The sequence below is a fragment of the Cherax quadricarinatus genome, chromosome 36 (genome assembly GCF_038502225.1).
Source record: "Cherax quadricarinatus isolate ZL_2023a chromosome 36, ASM3850222v1, whole genome shotgun sequence".
Classification (NCBI taxonomy): Eukaryota; Metazoa; Arthropoda; class Malacostraca; order Decapoda; family Parastacidae; genus Cherax; species Cherax quadricarinatus.
The window spans coordinates 23,558,326-23,580,085 of NC_091327.1; the positions used below are offsets into that span (position 1 = coordinate 23,558,326).

The window sequence follows — 21,760 nt, forward strand, 5'->3', positions numbered from 1 at the left end:
TAAGTTAGACAGTCCTCGATGACGCACTGACTTTCTTGGGTTATCCTGGGTGGCTAACCCTCCGGGGTTAAAAATCCGAACGAAATCTTATCTTATCTTATCTTATCTTTCACTCCAGAATTATGTTCAGGTGCCAGTACTGACCGAATTTGTTCCCATAAGGAATATTGTGAAGTAGATTAGTCCATTTCAGACCCCCAAACATACACGTACAACTGCACTTACATAATTGGTCGCATTCGGAGGTAATCGTTATGCGGGGGTCCACTGTATATGGAATAGGTGGTAAGTTATTAAATGCTGTAAAGAGTTTTTATGAGGATAGTGAGGCTCAGGTTAGGGTGTGTAGAAGAGAGGGAGACTACTTCCCGGTAAAAGTAGGTCTTAGACAGGGATGTGTAATGTCACCATGGTTGTTTAATATATTTATAGATGGGGTTGTAAAGGAAGTAAATGCTAGGGTGTTCGGGAGAGGGGTGGGATTAAATTTTGGGGAATCAAATTCAAAATGGGAATTGACACAGTTACTTTTTGCTGATGATACTGTGCTTATGGGAGATTCTAAAGAAAAATTGCAAAGGTTAGTGGATGAGTTTGGGAATGTGTGTAAAGGTAGAAAGTTGAAAGTGAACATAGAAAAGAGTAAGGTGATGAGGGTGTCAAATGATTTAGATAAAGAAAACTTGGATATCAAATTGGGGAGGAGGAGTATGGAAGAAGTGAATGTTTTCAGATACTTGGGAGTTGACGTGTCGGCGGATGGATTTATGAAGGATGAGGTTAATCATAGAATTGATGAGAGAAAAGAGGTGAGTGGTGCGTTGAGGTATATGTGGAGTCAAAAAACGTTATCTATGGAGGCAAAGAAGGGAATGTATGAAAGTATAGTAGTACCAACACTCTTATATGGGTGTGAAGCTTGGGTAGTAAATGCAGCAGCGAGGAGATGGCTGGAGGCAGTGGAGATGGCCTGTCTAAGGGCAATGTGTGGTGTAAATATTATGCAAAAAATTCGGAGTATGGAAATTAGGAAAAGGTGTAGAGTTAATAAAAGTATTAGTCAGAGGGCAGAAGAGGGGTTGTTGAGGTGGTTTGGTCATTTAGAGAGAATGGATCAAAGTAGAATGACATGGAAAGGATATAAATCTACAGGGGAAGGAAGGCGGGGTAGGGGTCGTCCTCGAAAGGGTTGGAGAGAGGGGGTAAAGGAGGTTTTGTGGGCAAGGGGCTTGGACTTCCAGCAAGCGTGCATGAGCGTGTTAGATAGGAGTGAATGGAGACGAATGGTACTTGGGACCTGACGATCTGTTGGAGCGTGAGCAGGGTAATATTTAGTGAAGGGATTCAGGGAAACCGGTTATTTTCATACAGTCGGACTTGAGTCCTGGAAATGGGAAGTACAATGCCTGCACTTTAAAGGAGGGGTTTGGGATATTGGCAGTTTGGAGGGATATGTTGTGTATCTTTATATGTGTATGCTTCTAAACTGTTGTATTCTGAGCACCTCTGCAAAAACAGTGATAATGTGCGAGTGTGGTGAAAGTGTTGAATGATGATGAAAGTATTTTCTTTTTGGGGATTTTCTTTCTTTTTTTTTGGGTCACCCTGCCTCGGTGGGAGACGGCCGACTTGTTGAAAAAAAAAAAAAAAAAAAAAAAAAAAACAAAAAAAAAAAAAAGTATACTCTGATAATTATACTTATGTGTACCTGTACCTAAATAAACTTCGACACTGGGCTGGCATGCAGGTACACATTAAAATCAATACGTGTCTCATTAGTCTTGAAGACTCCATATTAATAATGATAATAATAATAATAATAATAGTACACAATAATAATCAAGCTGAGGTGCTTTAAATGTTGTATATTATGTTAATATAAACATTTTCATTAATCCATCTATGATATTTTTTTCAAAATTATATAAACATGCTATGTAACATATGAATGTAATAAATACACCCCACAGTAGAATAAATTAACATAAATATGAGATGTTTTTTCCAGTTGTCTTGTTGGAGTGTCAGAAAGGGGTGTGTTACATGAGAATGGGAGTGTTGCTCTTTATTTATTCTACTGTACCAATGTGGAAACAACTTGTACACAAGGTAAGGTGTTTGTATTATGGTATAAGCTTCACAAACATGGAAATGAACATGTATCAACCATAACCAGATGCGTTCATCTGCTTGTTTACAGACTTCGCGTCTCTGTCCTCTCTCATTTAATCATTCTCTCACTCTCTTGTTTATTCATTTTATCTTATTTACTCACCTCTCACCCTACAATAGACCACAGTGGAACCCCAGTTTTCATCTTTAATCCATTCCAGAAGGTCAGCCAAAAACGGATTTGTACGAAAACTGAAGTAATATTTCCCATAAGAAATAATGTAAATCCAATTAATCTGCTCCAGACACCCAAAAATGTTAACAAAAAATACATTTTATAGAGAATAACTATAGTTTTACATACAGAAAACAATTAAAAATAAATATAAAGCATTAACGAAATGGATAAATGAACATTTAAATCACTTTTACCTTTATTGAAGACTCTTGTTGGCATATAGAAGATGGCGAGGAGAGGAGAGGGAGAAGAGGTTATCTCTACCACCATCACTACCACCCTCTACCACAATCACTACCACCCTCTACCACCATCACTACCACCCTCTACAAGTAACAAAGGCAGACTGAGTCACGAATGTATGAGCAGCCGCAGCCGCGGGCAGGCGGACACGTCTAGTACTGATGATTTCCGAGCGGATGTACGAAAACGGAGAAAAGTTCGCCAAAAAAAAGTGGTCGAAAACTGAACTGTACAATAATAAGATTGGACGAAAACCGGGGTTCCACTCTACAAATATTTTAAGGTAAGTAATGAGTGTACTGTACATACATCTATTTTATTGCTCTAGGGCGCTCTAAATGTATATTACATGTGAGTGGGCTAGCCATACCTACCACACCTGACCTCTTACAATAAATACTACTCATTTCTCACCCCATATTAAGACTACAAATATTTTAAGGTAAGTAATGAGTGTACTGTATATGCACTAACGCTCTAGGGTGCTTTAAATATATATTACATACGTGTGGGTGGGGTGGCCATACCTGACCTCTTACAATAAATACCTCTCACCCTACATTAAGACTGCAAGTATTTAAAGGTAAGTAATGAGTGTACTGTGTGTGTATTTTACTTTTTATTGTTTTTAATGCCTAGTTCTATTGCTAACTGAATGTATGTTAGTGTAAACTTGCTATCTGGCATTTATAAGTGAAAAAAATGGTAGTCTGCTATCCAGCAGTAGCCTGGAAGCTAACCTGCCATATAAGTTGGGCCCTACTGTACATTAAAATCATTATTTGGCATCATTACAAAGTAGGAGTAGCTATGCCAGGTGAGAGAGTAGCTAAGAGTGTCTCACAAGCTGGCAGATTAACATGATAATCGCTCTGGGGCACTTTAAATGTCAATTATTACAGCCTCTCCTCACTTATTGATGTGCTCGTTTACCAACCACTCAGACTTACGACCAGCTTTCCAACCAGTATGTAAATCTAAGTAATATATATTAGGGTTGATTTACTTTATTCTGTTGATTACAGTGTACAGTACACTACTATATAAACATTTAAAAATATACTAAAAATGTTATAAATGGTGTAAAGATGACATTAAAAAAATATCTAAAGATGGTTGACACAAACCCACCACCAGCACAGTATGATCCTCGCTTAATGACCAATTCGCTTACCGACCTACTCTTAGGAATGGAACCCCATCAAGTGGGGAGAGGCTGTATTATAGACATTTTCATTAGTCCATCTATGACATAAGCCAGGGTATGTTGCTGTGAGCCTGGGTGTGTTGTTGTACTGCATTAATGTGAAGATAATTTGTTTAGTGTCACTAATCACTCCCAGTTGGAAGTCCAATACCTGTTCAACTGCCAGAATAATATGTGTCTATCTGAGTCAATCTGACTGTGTCTATTGAGTGTCCATACATAACACTGTTTACAGAATATGTGTGCTCTTCATCTTTCTGTATTCTGGTAATTTTTACATTCATTTTACTTTTAAATTGTTGTTTTAGGCCTAGCTCTATTTCGCACTTAATATACGTTGAAGATAAATTCAAAGCTAGCAGAGGCTGGTTTCAAAGATTTAAGGAAAGAAGTCAACTTCACAAAATCAAAGTGCAGAGTAAAACAGCAAACACCGACACTGTAGCTGCAGAAAATTATCCACATGACCTACCTGGGATAATCGAATCTGGTGGACATACCAAACAATGTATTATTAATATGAATGAAACTGCATTAAGACATTTATTGCTAAACAAGTGAAGTCAATGCCTGGCTTCAAAGCTGCAAAAAACAAACAAACAACTTTTATTTATTTCTGTGGTAAAAGAAAAAATATAGTTTTACATGTACTAATACAATATTGTTAAGCACAAATAATTAAGACAGGCTAACACTCTTGCTAGGGGCTAATACTATGGGCTAATACTCACTACTTGCTATAACCTAAAGACAAAAATATTTTAAGGTAAGTAATGAGTATACTGTACATGCATTTTACTTTATTGTTTCTTAGGCCTAGTTCTATTGTTCATGTAATATATGATAGCATAAACATGTTATCAGGCATCTATATGCATATGAAAGTGAAAACAAAGGTGATTCACTATGGTGATTTTCGCTTTACTGCAGCAGCCTCTAACCTTACCCGCCATATAATTGGGGCCCTCCTGTTTAGGGGTAAATTCATACAAAATTGCATTCATCTAAAAATAATACATACTGTATGAAAATATTTGTGAGGTCAATGGTGAGTTAAGATCCTGGTCTGAGTTGACTGATAATTTATTCCTTAAAATGTTCAATATTAGCTGGGTTATGTGATTTAGGTGGGTTTATTTTGTGGAAATAGTAAGAAACAATCTAACCTAAGGAAATCCATTAACCTAACCTAAAATAACCTAACATAAATTAACCTTAGCCTGTCAGCAGTAGATATTGGCATGGCACATCTTTGTTTAGGTTTTGTTTATACAGCTACAATTAGCCAGATGCCCCACATTACAGCTAGCCTTCACTTTCAAAAGTTTCGAACATTTGCGAATGCCCAGCCGCCCAATCATATTTACCAAACAAATGCGGGAAAAAAGCACGGGAAAATGCTTTCCGCCACATCCCTATTACCCTCCCTCTTACCCCCTCAACCAGCAGATTTGGTCCTCAGGATAAGGTTAACAAAGCCATGAGGAAGACTGTGGAGTTAGCAAGGCTAGTTGGTGGTGAAGGGCTCAAGGACATGCAGGAGGGTGAGGTTAGAGAACTGGTTGAAGAACGTGCACTGGACCTAAATGATGAAGAATTGTTGGAGATTGTGCAGGCAGAGAGTGAGGATGAAAATGAGGAGAGTGTTGCTGAGGCCAATCAACTTCTTCACTGCAAGATTTGAGAATGACTACAGGAATTATCACTCACCCTTGAAAACTAGGGCAAGCGATGAGAATGACAGCATAGCTCAAACAATTTTTTTACGACATAGACCCATCAATGTTGAGGGCTTTAAGATGATTAGCGACACTGATAGGAGCATAATTCCCTACAAAACTCTGTGGATAGAAGCGGAAATGGTTTCAGGTGCCCATCACAATGCTCTTCACAAGGAAGCTTGCCACTACTCCTGCCACTACCCCTACCGCCTCACCTGAACCTCAACCTGTGGCAGAATCTTACTCCGCTGCTAACTCTAACTCTAGCGATGTTGGCAGTGACGCTGGCGGTGAAGAGTTAGAATCCACATACGTACTAGACTCATCATTACAAGTGCAGTTACACCCCATATAATCACCTCCATTCAACTGTCATCAGTAACTGCATGGCTAGCTATCATCACCATCATCATCACAAGTCGTCAGAGTTCATCTGCCTAACCTTACGAGTGGTGAGTGTTTTGTTTGTTCATTATTTGCCATTAAACCATAACATATATATACAATATTTTAAGATGTTTTCATGTGTTTTATGATTCTTCATGGTTCAGTAGGTTAAGGAAGCAGTATTGTTAGGCTAAGTAAATGCTATTATTATATTTCCCTACATCATATTTGTGCACCAAACATTCGTAAATTTTCAAGATTCACGAAGTTCTTGATCTCCTAACCCTCATGAATGTGGAGGGTCTCCTGTACACCATACCAACAGTTCACTGGCTTACATGCTGCATGTGCCAAAATAAATGGACTATTTTACTAATGTCTCCTAAAATTAAAACTTGCACAAGAAACAACAGGGTATATGTAAAGTAAGAGGACACAAGTGCAACTAATGTGACATTTATTGTGGCAACGTTTCGCTCTCCAGGAGCTTTATCAAGTTGCACTTGTGTCCTTTTACTTTACATATTGTCGGTAATTCTACCAACTTTATTACAGGGTATATGTAACATGTTTGTATTTGGCATAATAATATAATGAGTGAGTTCTAACAAGGACCTAAACTCCATATTGGCCTCAGGTGGTATATCATAAGCATCATTTTGTGTGACTACAACTAGATCAGTCCTATAATTGAAACCAATGTGAAGAACCAATGTTGCTATGCTGATCATTATGTTAAAATAATATAATATACAATAAAAATTTTATATATTTTCACTCATACCTAAGTACTAAACACAAAGTACTGTATACATACTTTTACAACATACAAGTTATATTACTTATAATATATTGTGTAACTGCAAAAACTAACTAATTAATATACATATATCATATACAGTATATATTTTAAAATATCACAGCTGCTAGTTTTCGCTTGTGAGTCAGCAACACCGTTTGCTTATCTTCTTGTCATGAAGAGAGATGGCTGAATCCTGCAGCGTAGACATAACCTCTCTATGTCCTAGTGCAAAATCTTCAACAATACATCTGAACAACTCTTCAACATTGGCCCCTGTCTTGCTGGACGTTTCAAATACCATTGCACCAACCTATTAAAAAAACTGTGTCACAAACATTTAGCAATACAGTACACCAAATCTGAATGTACACCTGAATAGGTACATCTATTCCTGCAATTGCTGTGTATATTGTCTTCTAAATTATACTTCACCTACCATTTGTTAGTGCATTCACAAAACTGTATTTTAGTTACCAATTCTTAGTGTACTTAAAATTGTATTTCACCTACCATTTCATACCATACTCATAAAATGATATTTCATTTTCAATTATTGTACTCACAACATCTTGATTCCCACACTAGGTTTATTGTTTATTAAGTTTTTAATTCCTTCAGAATCATAATACAGGCATTTTGCAAAACAAGAACAAAGTATTTTTATATTACCAGTCAAAGTACTGAAGAGAGAAACCAATAATGACTTTTAGAATTTAAATTTCAACAAAATACATTTAGATATACAAATCAAATCAAAAGTTGATTCTCTGTAAAGATTACAATGTAGGTTTTACATATTATAAAATATTGGTTACAATATGTGGTTTACATATTATAAAATATTAATTACAGAGAGGGCCACTATCATGCCTAGCATGACTAGGTATTTCGGGAAGACTAATAGTAATTCAAACTCTATATTGATACAGATTATGGAGCATATTGACATTAAAGCTAAGTAATTGCATTACAGTTTGTAAATTTAGCAATGAGAACGGTTTTGTCTTGGCATGATTCAGTTTCTATTAAAGCTCCTATATTGGGTATCTCAGGCAAACTTATGACTAGTTTAAGATTTATTAGGCAATAGCTTTATTCGTAATTTTATGCTTACAGTCATTTGGGTGAGTGTAGGTGTAAATAGGGGGAAATCACAGATATCAAGAATAGGTCTAGTTGTTTTTTTATGTGTGTATGATACAAGTAAGGTAGTAGGTTGGTAGACAGCAACCACCCAGGGAAGTACTACCGTCCTGCCAGATGACTGTGAAACAAAAACCTGTAATTGTTTTGCATGATGGTAGGATTGCTGGTTTCTTTTTCTGTCTCATAAACACGCTAGATAACAGGGATATCTTGCTACTCATACTTACACTTTGGTCACACTTCACAGACACGCACATGCATATATATATATATACATACATCTAGGTTTTTCTCCTTTTTCTAAATAGCTCTTGTCCTTTTTTATTTCTTCTATTGTCCATGGGGAAGTGGAAAAGAATCTTTCCTCCGTAAGCCATGCGTGTCGTATGAGGCGACTAAAATGCCGGGAGCAATGGGCTAGTAACCTTCTCCTGTATACATTTACTAAAAAAGAGAAGAAGAAAAACTTTATAAAACTGGGTTGCTTAAATGTGCGTGGATGTAGTGCGGATGACAAGAAACAGATGATTGCTGATGTTATGAATGAAAAGAAGTTGGATGTCCTGGCTCTAAGCGAAACAAAGCTGAAGGGGGTAGGAGAGTTTCAGTGGGGGGAAATAAATGGGATTAAATCTGGAGTATCTGAGAGAGTTAGAGCAAAGGAAGGGGTAGCAGTAATGTTAAATGATCAGTTATGGAAGGAGAAAAGAGAATATGGATGTGTAAATTCAAGAATTATGTGGATTAAAGTAAAGGTTGGATGCGAGAAGTGGGTCATAATAAACGTGTATGCACCTGGAGAAGAGAGGAATGCAGAGGAGAGAGAGAGATTTTGGGAGATGTTAAGTGAATGTATAGGAGCCTTTGAACCAAGTGAGAGAGTAATTGTGGTAGGGGACCTGAATGCTAAAGTAGGAGAAACTTTTAGAGAGGGTGTGGTAGGTAAGTTTGGGGTGCCAGGTGTAAATGATAATGGGAGCCCTTTGATTGAACTTTGTATAGAAAGGGGTTTAGTTATAGGTAATACATATTTTAAGAAAAAGAGGATAAATAAGTATACAAGATATGATGTAGGGCGAAATGACAGTAGTTTGTTGGATTATGTATTGGTAGATAAAAGACTGCTGAGTAGACTTCAGGATGTACATGTTTATAGAGGGGCCACAGATATATCAGATCACTTTCTAGTTGTAGCTACACTGAGAGTAAAAGGTAGATGGGATACAAGGAGAATAGAAGCATCAGGGAAGAGAGAGGTGAAGGTTTATAAACTAAAAGAGGAGGCAGTTAGGGTAAGATATAAACAGCTATTGGAGGATAGATGGGCAAATGAGAGCATAGGCAATGGGGTCGAAGAGGTATGGGGTAGGATTAAAAATGTAGTGTTAGAGTGTTCAGCAGAAGTTTGTGGTTACAGGAAAGTGGGTGCAGGAGGGAAGAGGAGCGATTGGTGGAATGATGATGTAAAGAGAGTAGTAAGGGAGAAAAAGTTAGCATATGAGAAGTTTTTACAAAGTAGAAGTGATGCAAGGAGGGAAGAGTATATGGAGAAAAAGAGAGAGGTTAAGAGAGTGGTGAAGCAATGTAAAAAGAGAGCAAATGAGAGAGTGGGTGAGATGTTATCAACAAATTTTGTTGAAAATAAGAAAAAGTTTTGGAGTGAGATTAACAAGTTAAGAAAGCCTAGAGAACAAATGGATTTGTCAGTTAAAAATAGGAGAGGAGAGTTATTAAATGGAGAGTTAGAGGTATTGGGAAGATGGAGGAAATATTTTGAGGAATTGTTAAATGTTGATGAAGATAGGGAAGCTGTGATTTCGTGTATAGGGCAAGGAGGAATAACATCTTGTAGGAGTGAGGAAGAGCCAGTTGTGAGTGTGGGGGAAGTTCGTGAGGCAGTAGGTAAAATGAAAGGGGGTAAGGCAGCCGGGATTGATGGGATAAAGATAGAAATGTTAAAAGCAGGTGGGGATATAGTTTTGGAGTGGTTGGTGCAATTATTTAATAAATGTATGGAAGAGGGTAAGGTACCTAGGGATTGGCAGAGAGCATGCATAGTTCCTTTGTATAAAGGCAAAGGGGATAAAAGAGAGTGCAAAAATTATAGGGGGATAAGTCTGTTGAGTGTACCTGGTAAAGTGTATGGTAGAGTTATAATTGAAAGAATTAAGAGTAAGACGGAGAATAGGATAGCAGATGAACAAGGAGGCTTTAGGAAAGGTAGGGGGTGTGTGGACCAGGTGTTTACAGTGAAACATATAAGTGAACAGTATTTAGATAAGGCTAAAGAGGTCTTTGTGGCATTTATGGATTTGGAAAAGGCGTATGACAGGGTGGATAGGGGGGCAATGTGGCAGATGTTGCAAGTGTATGGTGTAGGAGGTAGGTTACTGAAAGCAGTGAAGAGTTTTTACGAGGATAGTGAGGCTCAAGTTAGAGTATGTAGGAAAGAGGGAAATTTTTTCCCAGTAAAAGTAGGCCTTAGACAAGGATGTGTGATGTCACCGTGGTTGTTTAATATATTTATAGATGGGGTTGTAAGAGAAGTAAATGCGAGGGTCTTGGCAAGAGGCGTGGAGTTAAAAGATAAAGAATCACACACAAAGTGGGAGTTGTCACAGCTGCTCTTTGCTGATGACACTGTGCTCTTGGGAGATTCTGAAGAGAAGTTGCAGAAATTGGTGGATGAATTTGGTAGGGTGTGCAAAAGAAGAAAATTAAAGGTGAATACAGGAAAGAGTAAGGTTATGAGGATAACAAAAAGATTAGGTGATGAAAGATTGAATATCAGATTGGAGGGAGAGAGTATGGAGGAGGTGAACGTATTCAGATATTTGGGAGTGGACGTGTCAGCGGATGGGTCTATGAAAGATGAGGTGAATCATAGAATTGATGAGGGAAAAAGAGTGAGTGGTGCACTTAGGAGTCTGTGGAGACAAAGAACTTTGTCCTGGGAGGCAAAGAGGGGAATGTATGAGAGTATAGTTTTACCAACGCTCTTATATGGGTGTGAAGCGTGGGTGATGAATGTTGCAGCGAGGAGAAGGCTGGAGGCAGTGGAGATGTCATGTCTGAGGGCAATGTGTGGTGTGAATATAATGCAGAGAATTCGTAGTTTGGAAGTTAGGAGGAGGTGCGGGATTACCAAAACTGTTGTCCAGAGGGCTGAGGAAGGGTTGTTGAGGTGGTTCGGACATGTAGAGAGAATGGAGCGAAACAGAATGACTTCAAGAGTGTATCAGTCTGTAGTGGAAGGAAGGCGGGGTAGGGGTCGGCCTAGGAAAGGTTGGAGGGAGGGGGTAAAGGAGGTTTTGTGTGCGAGGGGCTTGGACTTCCAGGAGGCATGCATGAGCGTGTTTGATAGGAGTGAATGGAGACAAATGGTTTTTAATACTTGACGTGCTGTTGGAGTGTGAGCAAAGTAACATTTATGAAGGGATTCAGGGAAACCGGCAGGCCGGACTTGAGTCCTGGAGATGGGAAGTACAGTGCCTGCACTCTGAAGGAGGGGTGTTAATGTTGCAGTTTAAAAACTGTAGTGTAAAGCACCCTTCTGGCAAGACAGTGATGGAGTGAATGATGGTGAAAGTTTTTCTTTTTCGGGCCACCCTGCCTTGGTGGGAATCGGCCAGTGTGATAATAATAAAAAAAAGATACAAGTAAGAGAATAGATGGTTTTCACATACATAGTTAGCTGACAGTGGGGTGTCAGGGAGACAAGATGTTTTTTAACGGCAGTTTTGAAAGTGATAGTTGTATCTGCAGTTCTGGTTTTCAGGCAGGGAGTTCCAGATTTTAGGCCTTTTAATGTACATTGAATTTTTGTATAGGTTTAGCAGGACACAGGGAATGTCATAGAGATTTTTGTGCCTGGTGTTGTGCCTGTGGGTCCTGTCACAACTATCAAGAAAGTGTTTTAGTTCAGGGTTAATATTGGAATTTATGGTTGTGTAAATGAAGGTTACACAGTAGTAAATGTGGGTGTTCTGTACAGGGAGTAAGTTTAGATCTTTGAAGAGTGGGGGGGATAAATTTCTAGGAATTGGCAAGATTCAAGTAAACAATTGTATTAGTATATTTTTTTAACACACCTGCTGTCTCCTATTGAGGCAGGGTGATCCATAAAAGAAACACTTTCACCATCATTCACACTATCACTGTATTTCCAGAGGCACATAGATATGACAGTTCAGATGTTTCTCCAAACAGCAATGATGGGTAGTTATAAATATTTTCAGATAGTGTTATATATCACTTTTTGCCATAAAGCAAGTTCAGCTGTTAATTTTTTTTCATTTGACATGGTATTTTAATACATTAATAATAAGGCAGGGAATCTTACCTCCTCAGCATAATCAGAAATGTCATGGTAGTCAACCTGTCGTGCCTGAGATTTGTCCATCACCAGGTCAAGTTTTGTGCCACAGAGGAAAATTCTGCAATCTTCTTCATGTTTTTGTACTTCTGATACCCAAAATTTGGCCCGGTTAGAACTGGTTAGGGAGAAATCATAAAAGAAATCCTCGGAATGAAAAATAATGTAATTAAGACATGACAACTGTACTCATACACCAAAGACATTCATCTGTACATCAAACAACACAATATTAAACAGTATATTGCAGAACTGTATTTACATAAATGTGGCCTATTTGGCATCAGCTTACCTCTCTGCATTAGTTATATCATAACATATAATTGCTGCTTTCGCTTCCCTGTAATAAATACGACTCATTGCTTCATAACGTTCACTTCCTGCTGTGTCCCAAATACCAACACAAATCTGCTTTCCTTGCACATCCATACAGCGAGCTCCAAATGCTGCACCTTCAAAATAAAAAGATAAAAACATAACAGAGAAATATTTTATTAGTCAACCACACACATGCATAAAATCAGTACTGAAGAGTATTGTACATGTATATGCAAAATGTAAATGCAATAAGAAATGCAAAGTGGAAGGCACATGGTAACTGGATGGGCTAAATTAAATTTCTTATTTAATTTGTTTATCAAGTACACTGATTCTTTTATATGTGGTTATTTGGAGCATATACGTATAGTGAGTTCACATTTTCACTTATAAAGAAATGTGAATTTTATTTTACACATCTAAGAATTGGCATTTTTTCAAAGTTAGTTTTGGATCCAATACATTATTATTATTATTATTATTATTATTATTATTATTATTATTATTATTATTATTATTATTATTATTATTATTATCAAAACTAAGTGCTAAACCCACCAGGGTCATACAGTGCAGTGGATCCAATATAGTAAACTGAAGTACTGCAGAGTATAAACATAGGCACTAATAAATTGTAAATTTTCAAACCATAATACTCTTATAACTTCATCCAATCCTACCTCAGCAACAGACCACTATACCTGAAGGTTACCTGAAGGCAAAAAGTACTTGTGATCCTCAGGGCAATGTACCTTTCTATTACTTTAACAAGAACAACAAAACAACAACAACAAATACTACTGCTACCATAACTAACACAGTAATTACTACAGTACTAATTTATTTGCAAAAAAAATACAATACAGTAATAGTTATGCTTATAAGGATAATGTATAAACAGGTCTAGATGTAGATGCTGTAAAACCCACATTACACAGCATTTTGGGTGGGTCTAGGAAAATACTGTACATAAAAATATTAAGGATAATTCTTTACAAGGAGATACAGGTACATAAGAAAGTTTCATTCTACATATATGTAATACTTACAAATCAATAATATGATTGGCTGGTAGGTGAGCTATAAAAAAGAAGGAATTATATTTTGAATGACGACAAAAATATGATAACAGTAATATAATACATTAATATTCATAATACTGTACCATAATAACAAAAACTATATGATACGATTCATTTTCATTAAGATAATCAAGGGAGAAATCACTAGTCTTCTATTCAGGAGCATGAAAGAGAAAGGGGTGGGGACGAAAGGAAGAGAGAGGGTGAGGATGAAAGGAACAGTGGGAGGGCTCGTAAGCCCACACCTCAAGTTTCAATCCTTATTACACCAACGAATTGCTCCATAATATATAATACAAAATATTTTTTATTATAAGAGAATGGAAGGAGCAAGAAAGATGAGAAAAAAGAAAATAAAGAAGGAAATTCTCTGCACAATATTTACATCATACATTACTCTCCAACATGACATCTTTATTACATCTAGCCTACTCACTGCAATATCTAAATTATTACATTAATGGAGGAGCACTAAACCCATAGTCACACAGCACCTACGAGAATGAGAGGCATTCAGGTTTGATCAAAGGAAGGAAAGCACAGGTCCAATTCCTTAGATCAAGTGCCCCTCACCTTGAAAGGTGTAATACCTAAAGCCCATGCCTCACACCCATATAAAAGAACTGGTACAACTATACTTTGGTACCTTTGCCTCTATAGATGAACTTTTTCATAGATACCTATAGACACAACCTACTTTTTTCTCTTATCTATTCTATGATTCACCTTATCTTCATAGACCCATGTGCCAATATGTCCACCCCCCCCACCCAAATATTTAAATTCACTTTCTCTATACTCCCTCCAATCTGCGGTAAGTATGTAAAAATTTTGTTTTTCAATATTAGATGTATAATAATGCTAAAGTAATCATCCAATTAGTAATAATTTGCTTATTGTAATTTTCCCTAGCAATAAGGGATACAGTATATTAATTGAGGAACAATTCTACAACAGAACAAGATGTTCCTCACTAAACAATGTACTGTAATGGCTCCTTTGTTATCAACTTCTAATAAGAAAAAATCCACATTTCTTGACCAACTTCTACCAAAACATGAGCCCATTATACATATACAGTACCAACTGCATTTGACAAAAAAGTAAAAATACCTGTATACTCTTCCATCCCTTTGCCCACTCCTCCCTCCTCCATATTCTCATTTCTCTGTAACCCAACTCTTCGACTAGCCTAACTTTCTCCTACTATGAATATTCTCAACATTAACACCCAACTCTATTACAGATACAAATTTTTTTTTTTTTTTTTTTTTTTTTTTTTTTCAACAAGTCGGCCGTCTCCCACCGAGGCAGGGTGACCCAAAAAAGAAAGAAAATCCCCAAAAAGAAAATACTTTCATCATCATTCAACACTTTCACCACACTCGCACATTATCACTGTTTTTGCAGAGGTGCTCAGAATACAACAGTCTAGAAGCATACACATATAAAGATACACAACATATCCCTCCAAACTGCCAATATCCCAAACCCCTCCTTTAAAGTGCAGGCATTGTACTTCCCATTTCCAGGACTCAAGTCCGACTATATGAAAATAACCGGTTTCCCTGAATCCCTTCACTAAATATTACCCTGCTCACACTCCAACAGATCGTCAGGTCCCAAGTACCATTCGTCTCCATTCACTCCTATCTAACACGCAATTGATACAATTTTATGGAAAGCCTACAGGAAGGTAAGTGTTACTTTAACTTACACTATACTTGCAGGGAGTGGCATGTATTATCATGTTAACTCCTTGTTTAAAGGCCATGAAAATATATCTATTTCCAGAAAGATCTGGTTTTAAGGCAATAAGAAAAAATATAAGAATTATTTCTCCTTTAACCCATATTTTATTATAACATGGCAGTACTGTATATGAGAAAATTGGTTTTATTTGGTATGTATTTAGTTTTGTAACATTTTTCCAGAATACTCCAGAATAAATGTTACTATGTGGGGGATTACTGTAGCTCAAGTCAGACATACCTACCGGGTAACTACCTAATAATTTGTCCATGTGACCCCTTTTTTTATAAATTGTCTCTTGTTAATTTTTCAGTATACAGTGTCTCAAACTATTTTTTTATTAACCCTTTCAGGGTTGGTGCCATACTAGTATGGCTTGCACGCCAGGGTTGGTGCCGTACTAGTACGCATAAATTCTAGCCCCTTAAAATCTAGCGAGAGAAAGCTGGTAGGCCTACATATGAAAGAAAGGGTCTATGTGGTCAGTGTGCACAGTATAAAAAAAAATCCTGCAGCACACAGTGCGTAATGAGAAAAAAAAACTTTGACTATGTTTTCGGTTTAAAACAGCAACTCTGCACTGTATTTTTGTATGGTATTTATGGTTGTATTCTAATTTTCCTGGTCTCATTTTATAGAATGGAAGACATATTACAGAAATTAAGATGATTTTGATTGGTTTCACAATGAAAAGTACCTTGAAATTGAGCTCAAAGTAGCAGAAATGTTCGATTTTTGCCAAAGTTCAAAAGTAAACAAATCATGCCACGTGTCCAATGTACATCAACTGGTGAGTCTAATATTCTTTCAGAAGTGTGCTGATATTATTTATACCATTTCTACACTAATGCAGTAGTCTGCATAACAGTAAATCTTCTATTTTTTTGTGAGAATAAAAATTCAAAGTGGAAAGCAAAAGAAGTGTAAGAGAGACCTGGGGAGTGACTAATGAACAGAAATTTTTTTATTTTAGTACCACGAATGTCTGTCTTGTTTATTCTGGACCCTAATTGGAAATTGGCATCTTTTGAAATTTGTGTGAAATTGGCAAAACTGCCAAATTGCAAATTTCTGACCACTTTATTGGATAGTTGAAATTGGTAAATGGGTGGTTTCTTGTACTCATTAGACAGAAAAAAATGGAGTTCTCACGAAATAGTTATGATTTTTGTTGACTGGTACATTGGAATTGGCCGAAAATAGGGCTCAAATTGGGCAAAATTGCCGATGTGTAACCATCGTTGAGACCACTAACTTCGCGAGAGCATGATTCCGTAAGTTTTCCATCAAATTTCATACTTTTGGTGACATTATGATTGGGAAAAGATTCTCTATCATTTCATAAGAAAAAATAATTTTTTTTTTCGAAAAATTTCCGACCCTGAGAACAAGTTTAGGAGAGGGCCTGCCGACCCTGAAAGGGTTGACAACATAATACGTACATTCTCAGCAATAATAATACTGAAGCACAATGAATGAAATATTTTGAGACAACTAACAGTATTATAATCCTCATATTTTTAACTTCAAAAACTGTCCAATTAAACTTTTAGTTAATGGGCTAAATGAATGTGTACAATATTTTTCATATTTATACGAAGTATATACAGTATTATAAAAATAAAAACATGAATCAGTATTTTTTTGGTTCAGAAATCTTAAATTAAGCAAATCACCACATAATGCTAAATAAATGCATTAAATACCTATAGTAGTCTGGTAGTTTGTGTTGAAGCGATTATATATGAGACGTTCAACAAGGCTAGTCTTGCCACATGATGCTTGCCCAAGCACAACCACCTTCATATCAACTTTCCTAGACATCATGCTTCACTGAAAATAGAATATATAATGATGTAAATTTAACAAACAAAATAGTTTATGCAGATGTATAATTAATACCTACAGTGGTAAGGAGCTACCTTTAATGAGCCAAAGCAAATCTGATTAAGTCACAGATGCATGTACTCTACTATACAATACAATATGTACAGGTTTTCCCTAATTTTATGTTGATTCACTTTACACAACTTCACCATTATGTGATGTTTCATTTATTAGTAAATGTGGATACATGGATATACGATATACATTTGCCATATGCAATCAATATGAATCACAAAGCATATTGAAGATTCTTGTTATATGGAATTTAATGTTCATGGCCTGACTGAACTGAAGTATAGCTACCATGAGTTAAGAATGCATCTGTAGCTCTGTAGCATAAAATGAGGGACACCAGGTACAATATACAGGAGCCTCAATGAATGATACTGTCACAATATGTGGCCAAAGAGCTACAGGTAGATGCAAACAGACAAAGTAAAGCTAATCTTTTCAACAGATCACTACCAACAGATATGGTACCAGACAAGCAGAAAATGGCAAATGTGATATCCATTTACAAAGTGGGAGAAAGGTTCTTAACTTTAAATTTTACACCAATCAGCCTAATCATAACTATGGAAAAGTTGATGGAGTTAATAATTGTGGATGCAATTCAAAGTCACCATAAAAGATATAATTTGATCAATAACTCTCAGGATGGTTATACAAAGGTTTCAATCTTGTGTTACAAATTTACAATTTTTTATATATGAAGTATGTATATAATAGAAGTCCTAAGGTTATATATACATGTACTTCAACATTATATATCTCTAGTAATGCCTTTCTTACATAGACTGAGGGCAATAAATTTGCACTTTCTGGAAAAGTGTAGAATTAGGGGAGATACAACTGAAATGTACAAACGGTAAACAGGAATAAATTAAGGGGATATAAATATTGTGCGGAAAATATCTAACCAAGACAAGATTCACAGCAATGGATTCGAGCTGGCAAAATTTAGACTTATTAAAGATATAGGGAAGTAATGGTTTGGCAATGAAGTTGTAGATGAGTGGAACAAATGACCAGATAACATAACTGAAGTGAGAACTTTGGGTAGCTTACAATGTACATTGGACGGTACATGAATGGGCGTGCTTGGGTGTGAAATGAACCTGCCTAGCATGGGCCAACAGGCTAATTGCAGTTCACCACTGTTCTTATGTTCTTAAATTCTACATAAAATACACAAAACCACTGTAAAAGTTTAATACATGCCTAAACTAAATGAAAATATAATTACTTTCTTAAATCCCTCTGTGGTCCATATGTAACATAAATGGGCTGAATATTATTACACTCACAGGGGAAGTGCTAAACCCATAGGGTCATACAGTACCTGAAAATGAGAAGCAATTCAGTCCAAGGAGAGGGAGGCTAGATCCAATTATTTGAATTAAGAGCCTTTCACCAGCATCAATGTACCTCCAATGAAGGAAGAAATAGGGTGAACAACATGTAGAGAAATATGACATATATTAACCCCCTTGAGTAAAAAAAATGTAAACAATATTAAACTTTCACCTTTGAGGCGCAGGATGTAGATATAATGAAGTGTAAAACAATATAAGAATAAATAATTAGTATACATCTAGGGTGCTGAAAATGTCTAAGTATGAGAAAACTCACAACAGATTTAATTTGAGAAATTTATCTACAATTTTTGTTGTTTTCTGTATTCCCCTTGTAGTTAGTTTATAGAGCTACTATAACTAACGCCGTATTCTTCTTCCTTCAGTGGTATATTACAGACCATTCTGGAGAAATACCCTGACTTTGCTCCCTGTAAATAAAGCATTACCACGTGTGTGTGTGTACTCACCTATTTGTGGTTGCAGGGGTCAAGTCATAGCTCCTGGCCCCGCCTCTTCGCTGATTGCTACTAGGTCCTCTCTCTCCCTGCTCCATGAGCTTTATCATACCTCGCCTTAAAACTATGTATGGTTCCCGCCTCCACTACGTCACTTTCTAGGCTATTCCACGGCCTGACTACTCTATGACTGAATTATTATTATTATTATAATCAAGGGGGAAGCGCTAAACCCGGAGGATTATACAGCGCCTGGGGGGGGGATGTGGAAGGCATTCAGGCTTAATTCGGGGAACTGGAACACAGATCCAATTCCCTAAATCAAGAGCCCCTCACCAACATCATCTATGACTGAAGAAATGGGCTGTGGCTCGTATGTTGGTTTGCGTGCAGCCAGCAGCAACAGCCTGGTTGATCAGGCTCTGATCCACCAGGAGGCCTGGTCTCAGACCGGGCCGCGGGGGCGTTGACCCCCGGAACTCTCTCCAGGTAAACTCCAGGTACTCACCTAGTTGAGGTTGCGGGGGTCGAGTCCGAGCTCCTGGCCCCGCCTCTTCACTGATCGCTACTAGGTCACTCTCCCTGAGCCGTGAGCTTTATCATACCTCTGCTTAAAGCTATGTATGGATCCTGCCTCCACTACATCGCTTCCCAAACTATTCCACTTACTGACTACTCTGTGGCTGAAGAAATACTTCCTAACATCCCTGTGATTCATCTGTGTCTTCAGCTTCCAACTGTGTCCCCTTGTGTGTGTGTGTGTGACTCAACAATCAATATTTGCACCAATAACTCATTACAGTTGTGACCGGGTGTGGAAGTGTGAATTGCTCATTACTCTATAATTTGTTCATGATTGTACCCATGTATAAACGTAAGTAACCATTCTTACAGGATTCATTACCTTTGTAACTTGTGAGTTCATTACCTCTGTAACTTGCTCAGCTATCAAAACTTTGGAGTCCAGTCCCTGGACCAATTATGTACCTCTGTAATCTTTTGACTACCGCCCACAGGATGGGTATGTGGTGCATAATAAAGTTATTAAACTAAACTTCCTTATTGGGTTTATCAGGGCCACTGACAGCGTAAGCCGTATCGAACCCGGTTTCTGGATGGTACGAGGAAAAATTATTGCCCAAGGCTGGGCGATGAGAGAAAAGGAACAAAAGTTCCTTTGTAAATAGAGATAGAAACTTGAAGTTTCCAATTAGATCCGGTGGACCCCTTGCCAAACCCCATCAGGGCGGGACGCCTACACTCCCACCTGAGTTCAGTAACCGGCTTCCCACCAAAGACCGATAAAGAATTTTCCGCAGAGCGGAAAAAATGGAGCTGGCTAAAAGTAAGCCGATGAACAAATGCCCCTCCTGTAGAGTGCCCGGTGGGCAAAATAGATGAGGACAAGCGTCCCAGAGAAAACGGGGGAAATTTGTCACTCAAGCGAGAGAGGCGTCCTCACCCGACGAAGGCTGGCACAGAAGTCCTAACGCCGTATTGGGCCATACATTAAAATTTTGGAAAAGATAATTCCCAAAACTGGGCATTATCTTTTGATTTTGAGAAAAAAAAACTAAATAACGGTTCCCAATTAGATTAGGTGAATCCCAAGCATAAATCACGGCAGAAGCAGATGCTCACCCTCCACTAAGTCAACAAACGGCTTTCTCCAGTTTAGTTTAGTTTAATATGTTTATTATGCACCCCATACCCATCCTGTGGGCGGTAGTCAAAAGAGTACAGAGGTACATAATTGGTCCAGGGACTGGACTCCAAAGTTTTGATAGCTGAGCAAGTTACAGAGGTAATGAACTCACAATTTACAAAGGTAATGAACTCACAATTTACAAAGGTAATGAACTCACAATTTACAAAGGTAATGAACTCACAATTTACAAAGGTAATGAACTCCAGGTAGGTCTGGTCACAATCATGACAAGTTACAAAGGTATTTACAGATTACAGAGGTACGTAATGGGTCCAGGGACTGGGCCCCCGAAGTTTTGATAGCTGAACTAGGTACAAAGGTAATGAGCTCACAAGTTACAAAGGTAATGAATTCTGTAGAATGGTTACTTACGTTTATACATGGCTACAATCATGAACAAATTGTAGAGTAATGAGCAATTCACACTTCCACACCCGGTCACAACTGTAATAAGTTATTGGTGCAAATATTGATTGTTGAGTCACATACACACACACACACCACACACACACACACACACACACACACACACACACACACACACACACACACACACACACACACACACACACACACACACACACTAGACGAAGCTAAAGGGGAAACTTATGATGAAAGAAAGCAGGAGGAGAAAAAAGCGATTGAAGATATCATGAAGGTGATAGGCGAGGGGGACATGACCCAGGTGGCAAATTTTCGGAGAATTGGGTGGTTCACAAAGAAAAGGAATCGGCCTCTCAAAGTAATTTTCAAGGTAGAATCAACCCGAACCATGATCCTGCAGGAGAAAGCACGGCTGAGAGGCAAGCAGGAGTTCCGGAGTGTGTACCTCGACCGAGACAGAACACAGGACGAAAGGAAGACAATGAAAGAGAGAGTACAAAAACGAAAGGAGAAATGGGAGGAAATGAAAAAGGAGAGCAGAATAACCCAGGATCAAATGGAAGGACAAGCGCACCCCCCAGAAAC

The 21,760-nt window shown here is 37.7% G+C and overlaps 1 protein-coding gene across 6 annotated transcripts; it reads right to left on the minus strand.

Annotated features, from left to right (window-relative positions):
- Positions 1-412: 412 nt before the first annotated feature.
- On the minus strand, positions 413-20,107 carry LOC138853633 (ras-related protein Rab-24-like). 6 transcript variants are annotated; one of them, XM_070091575.1, is made up of 6 exons: positions 18,903-18,979; positions 18,517-18,612; positions 17,090-17,216; positions 12,524-12,683; positions 12,199-12,349; positions 413-7,020 (listed from the first exon to the last, which is right to left on the minus strand). In XM_070091575.1, the coding sequence occupies exons 3-6, from the start codon at positions 17,208-17,210 to the stop codon at positions 6,853-6,855; spliced, it is 600 nt and encodes a 199-aa protein (XP_069947676.1). In that variant the 5' UTR covers positions 17,211-17,216; positions 18,517-18,612; positions 18,903-18,979; the 3' UTR covers positions 413-6,852. The 6 variants fall into 6 exon arrangements, with proteins under 6 accessions (XP_069947676.1, XP_069947681.1, XP_069947679.1 ...); XM_070091580.1 differs by lacking the exons at positions 18,517-18,612; positions 18,903-18,979 and adding an exon at positions 19,988-20,107; XM_070091578.1 differs by lacking the exons at positions 18,517-18,612; positions 18,903-18,979 and adding an exon at positions 19,096-19,326.
- Positions 20,108-21,760: the final 1,653 nt, after the last annotated feature.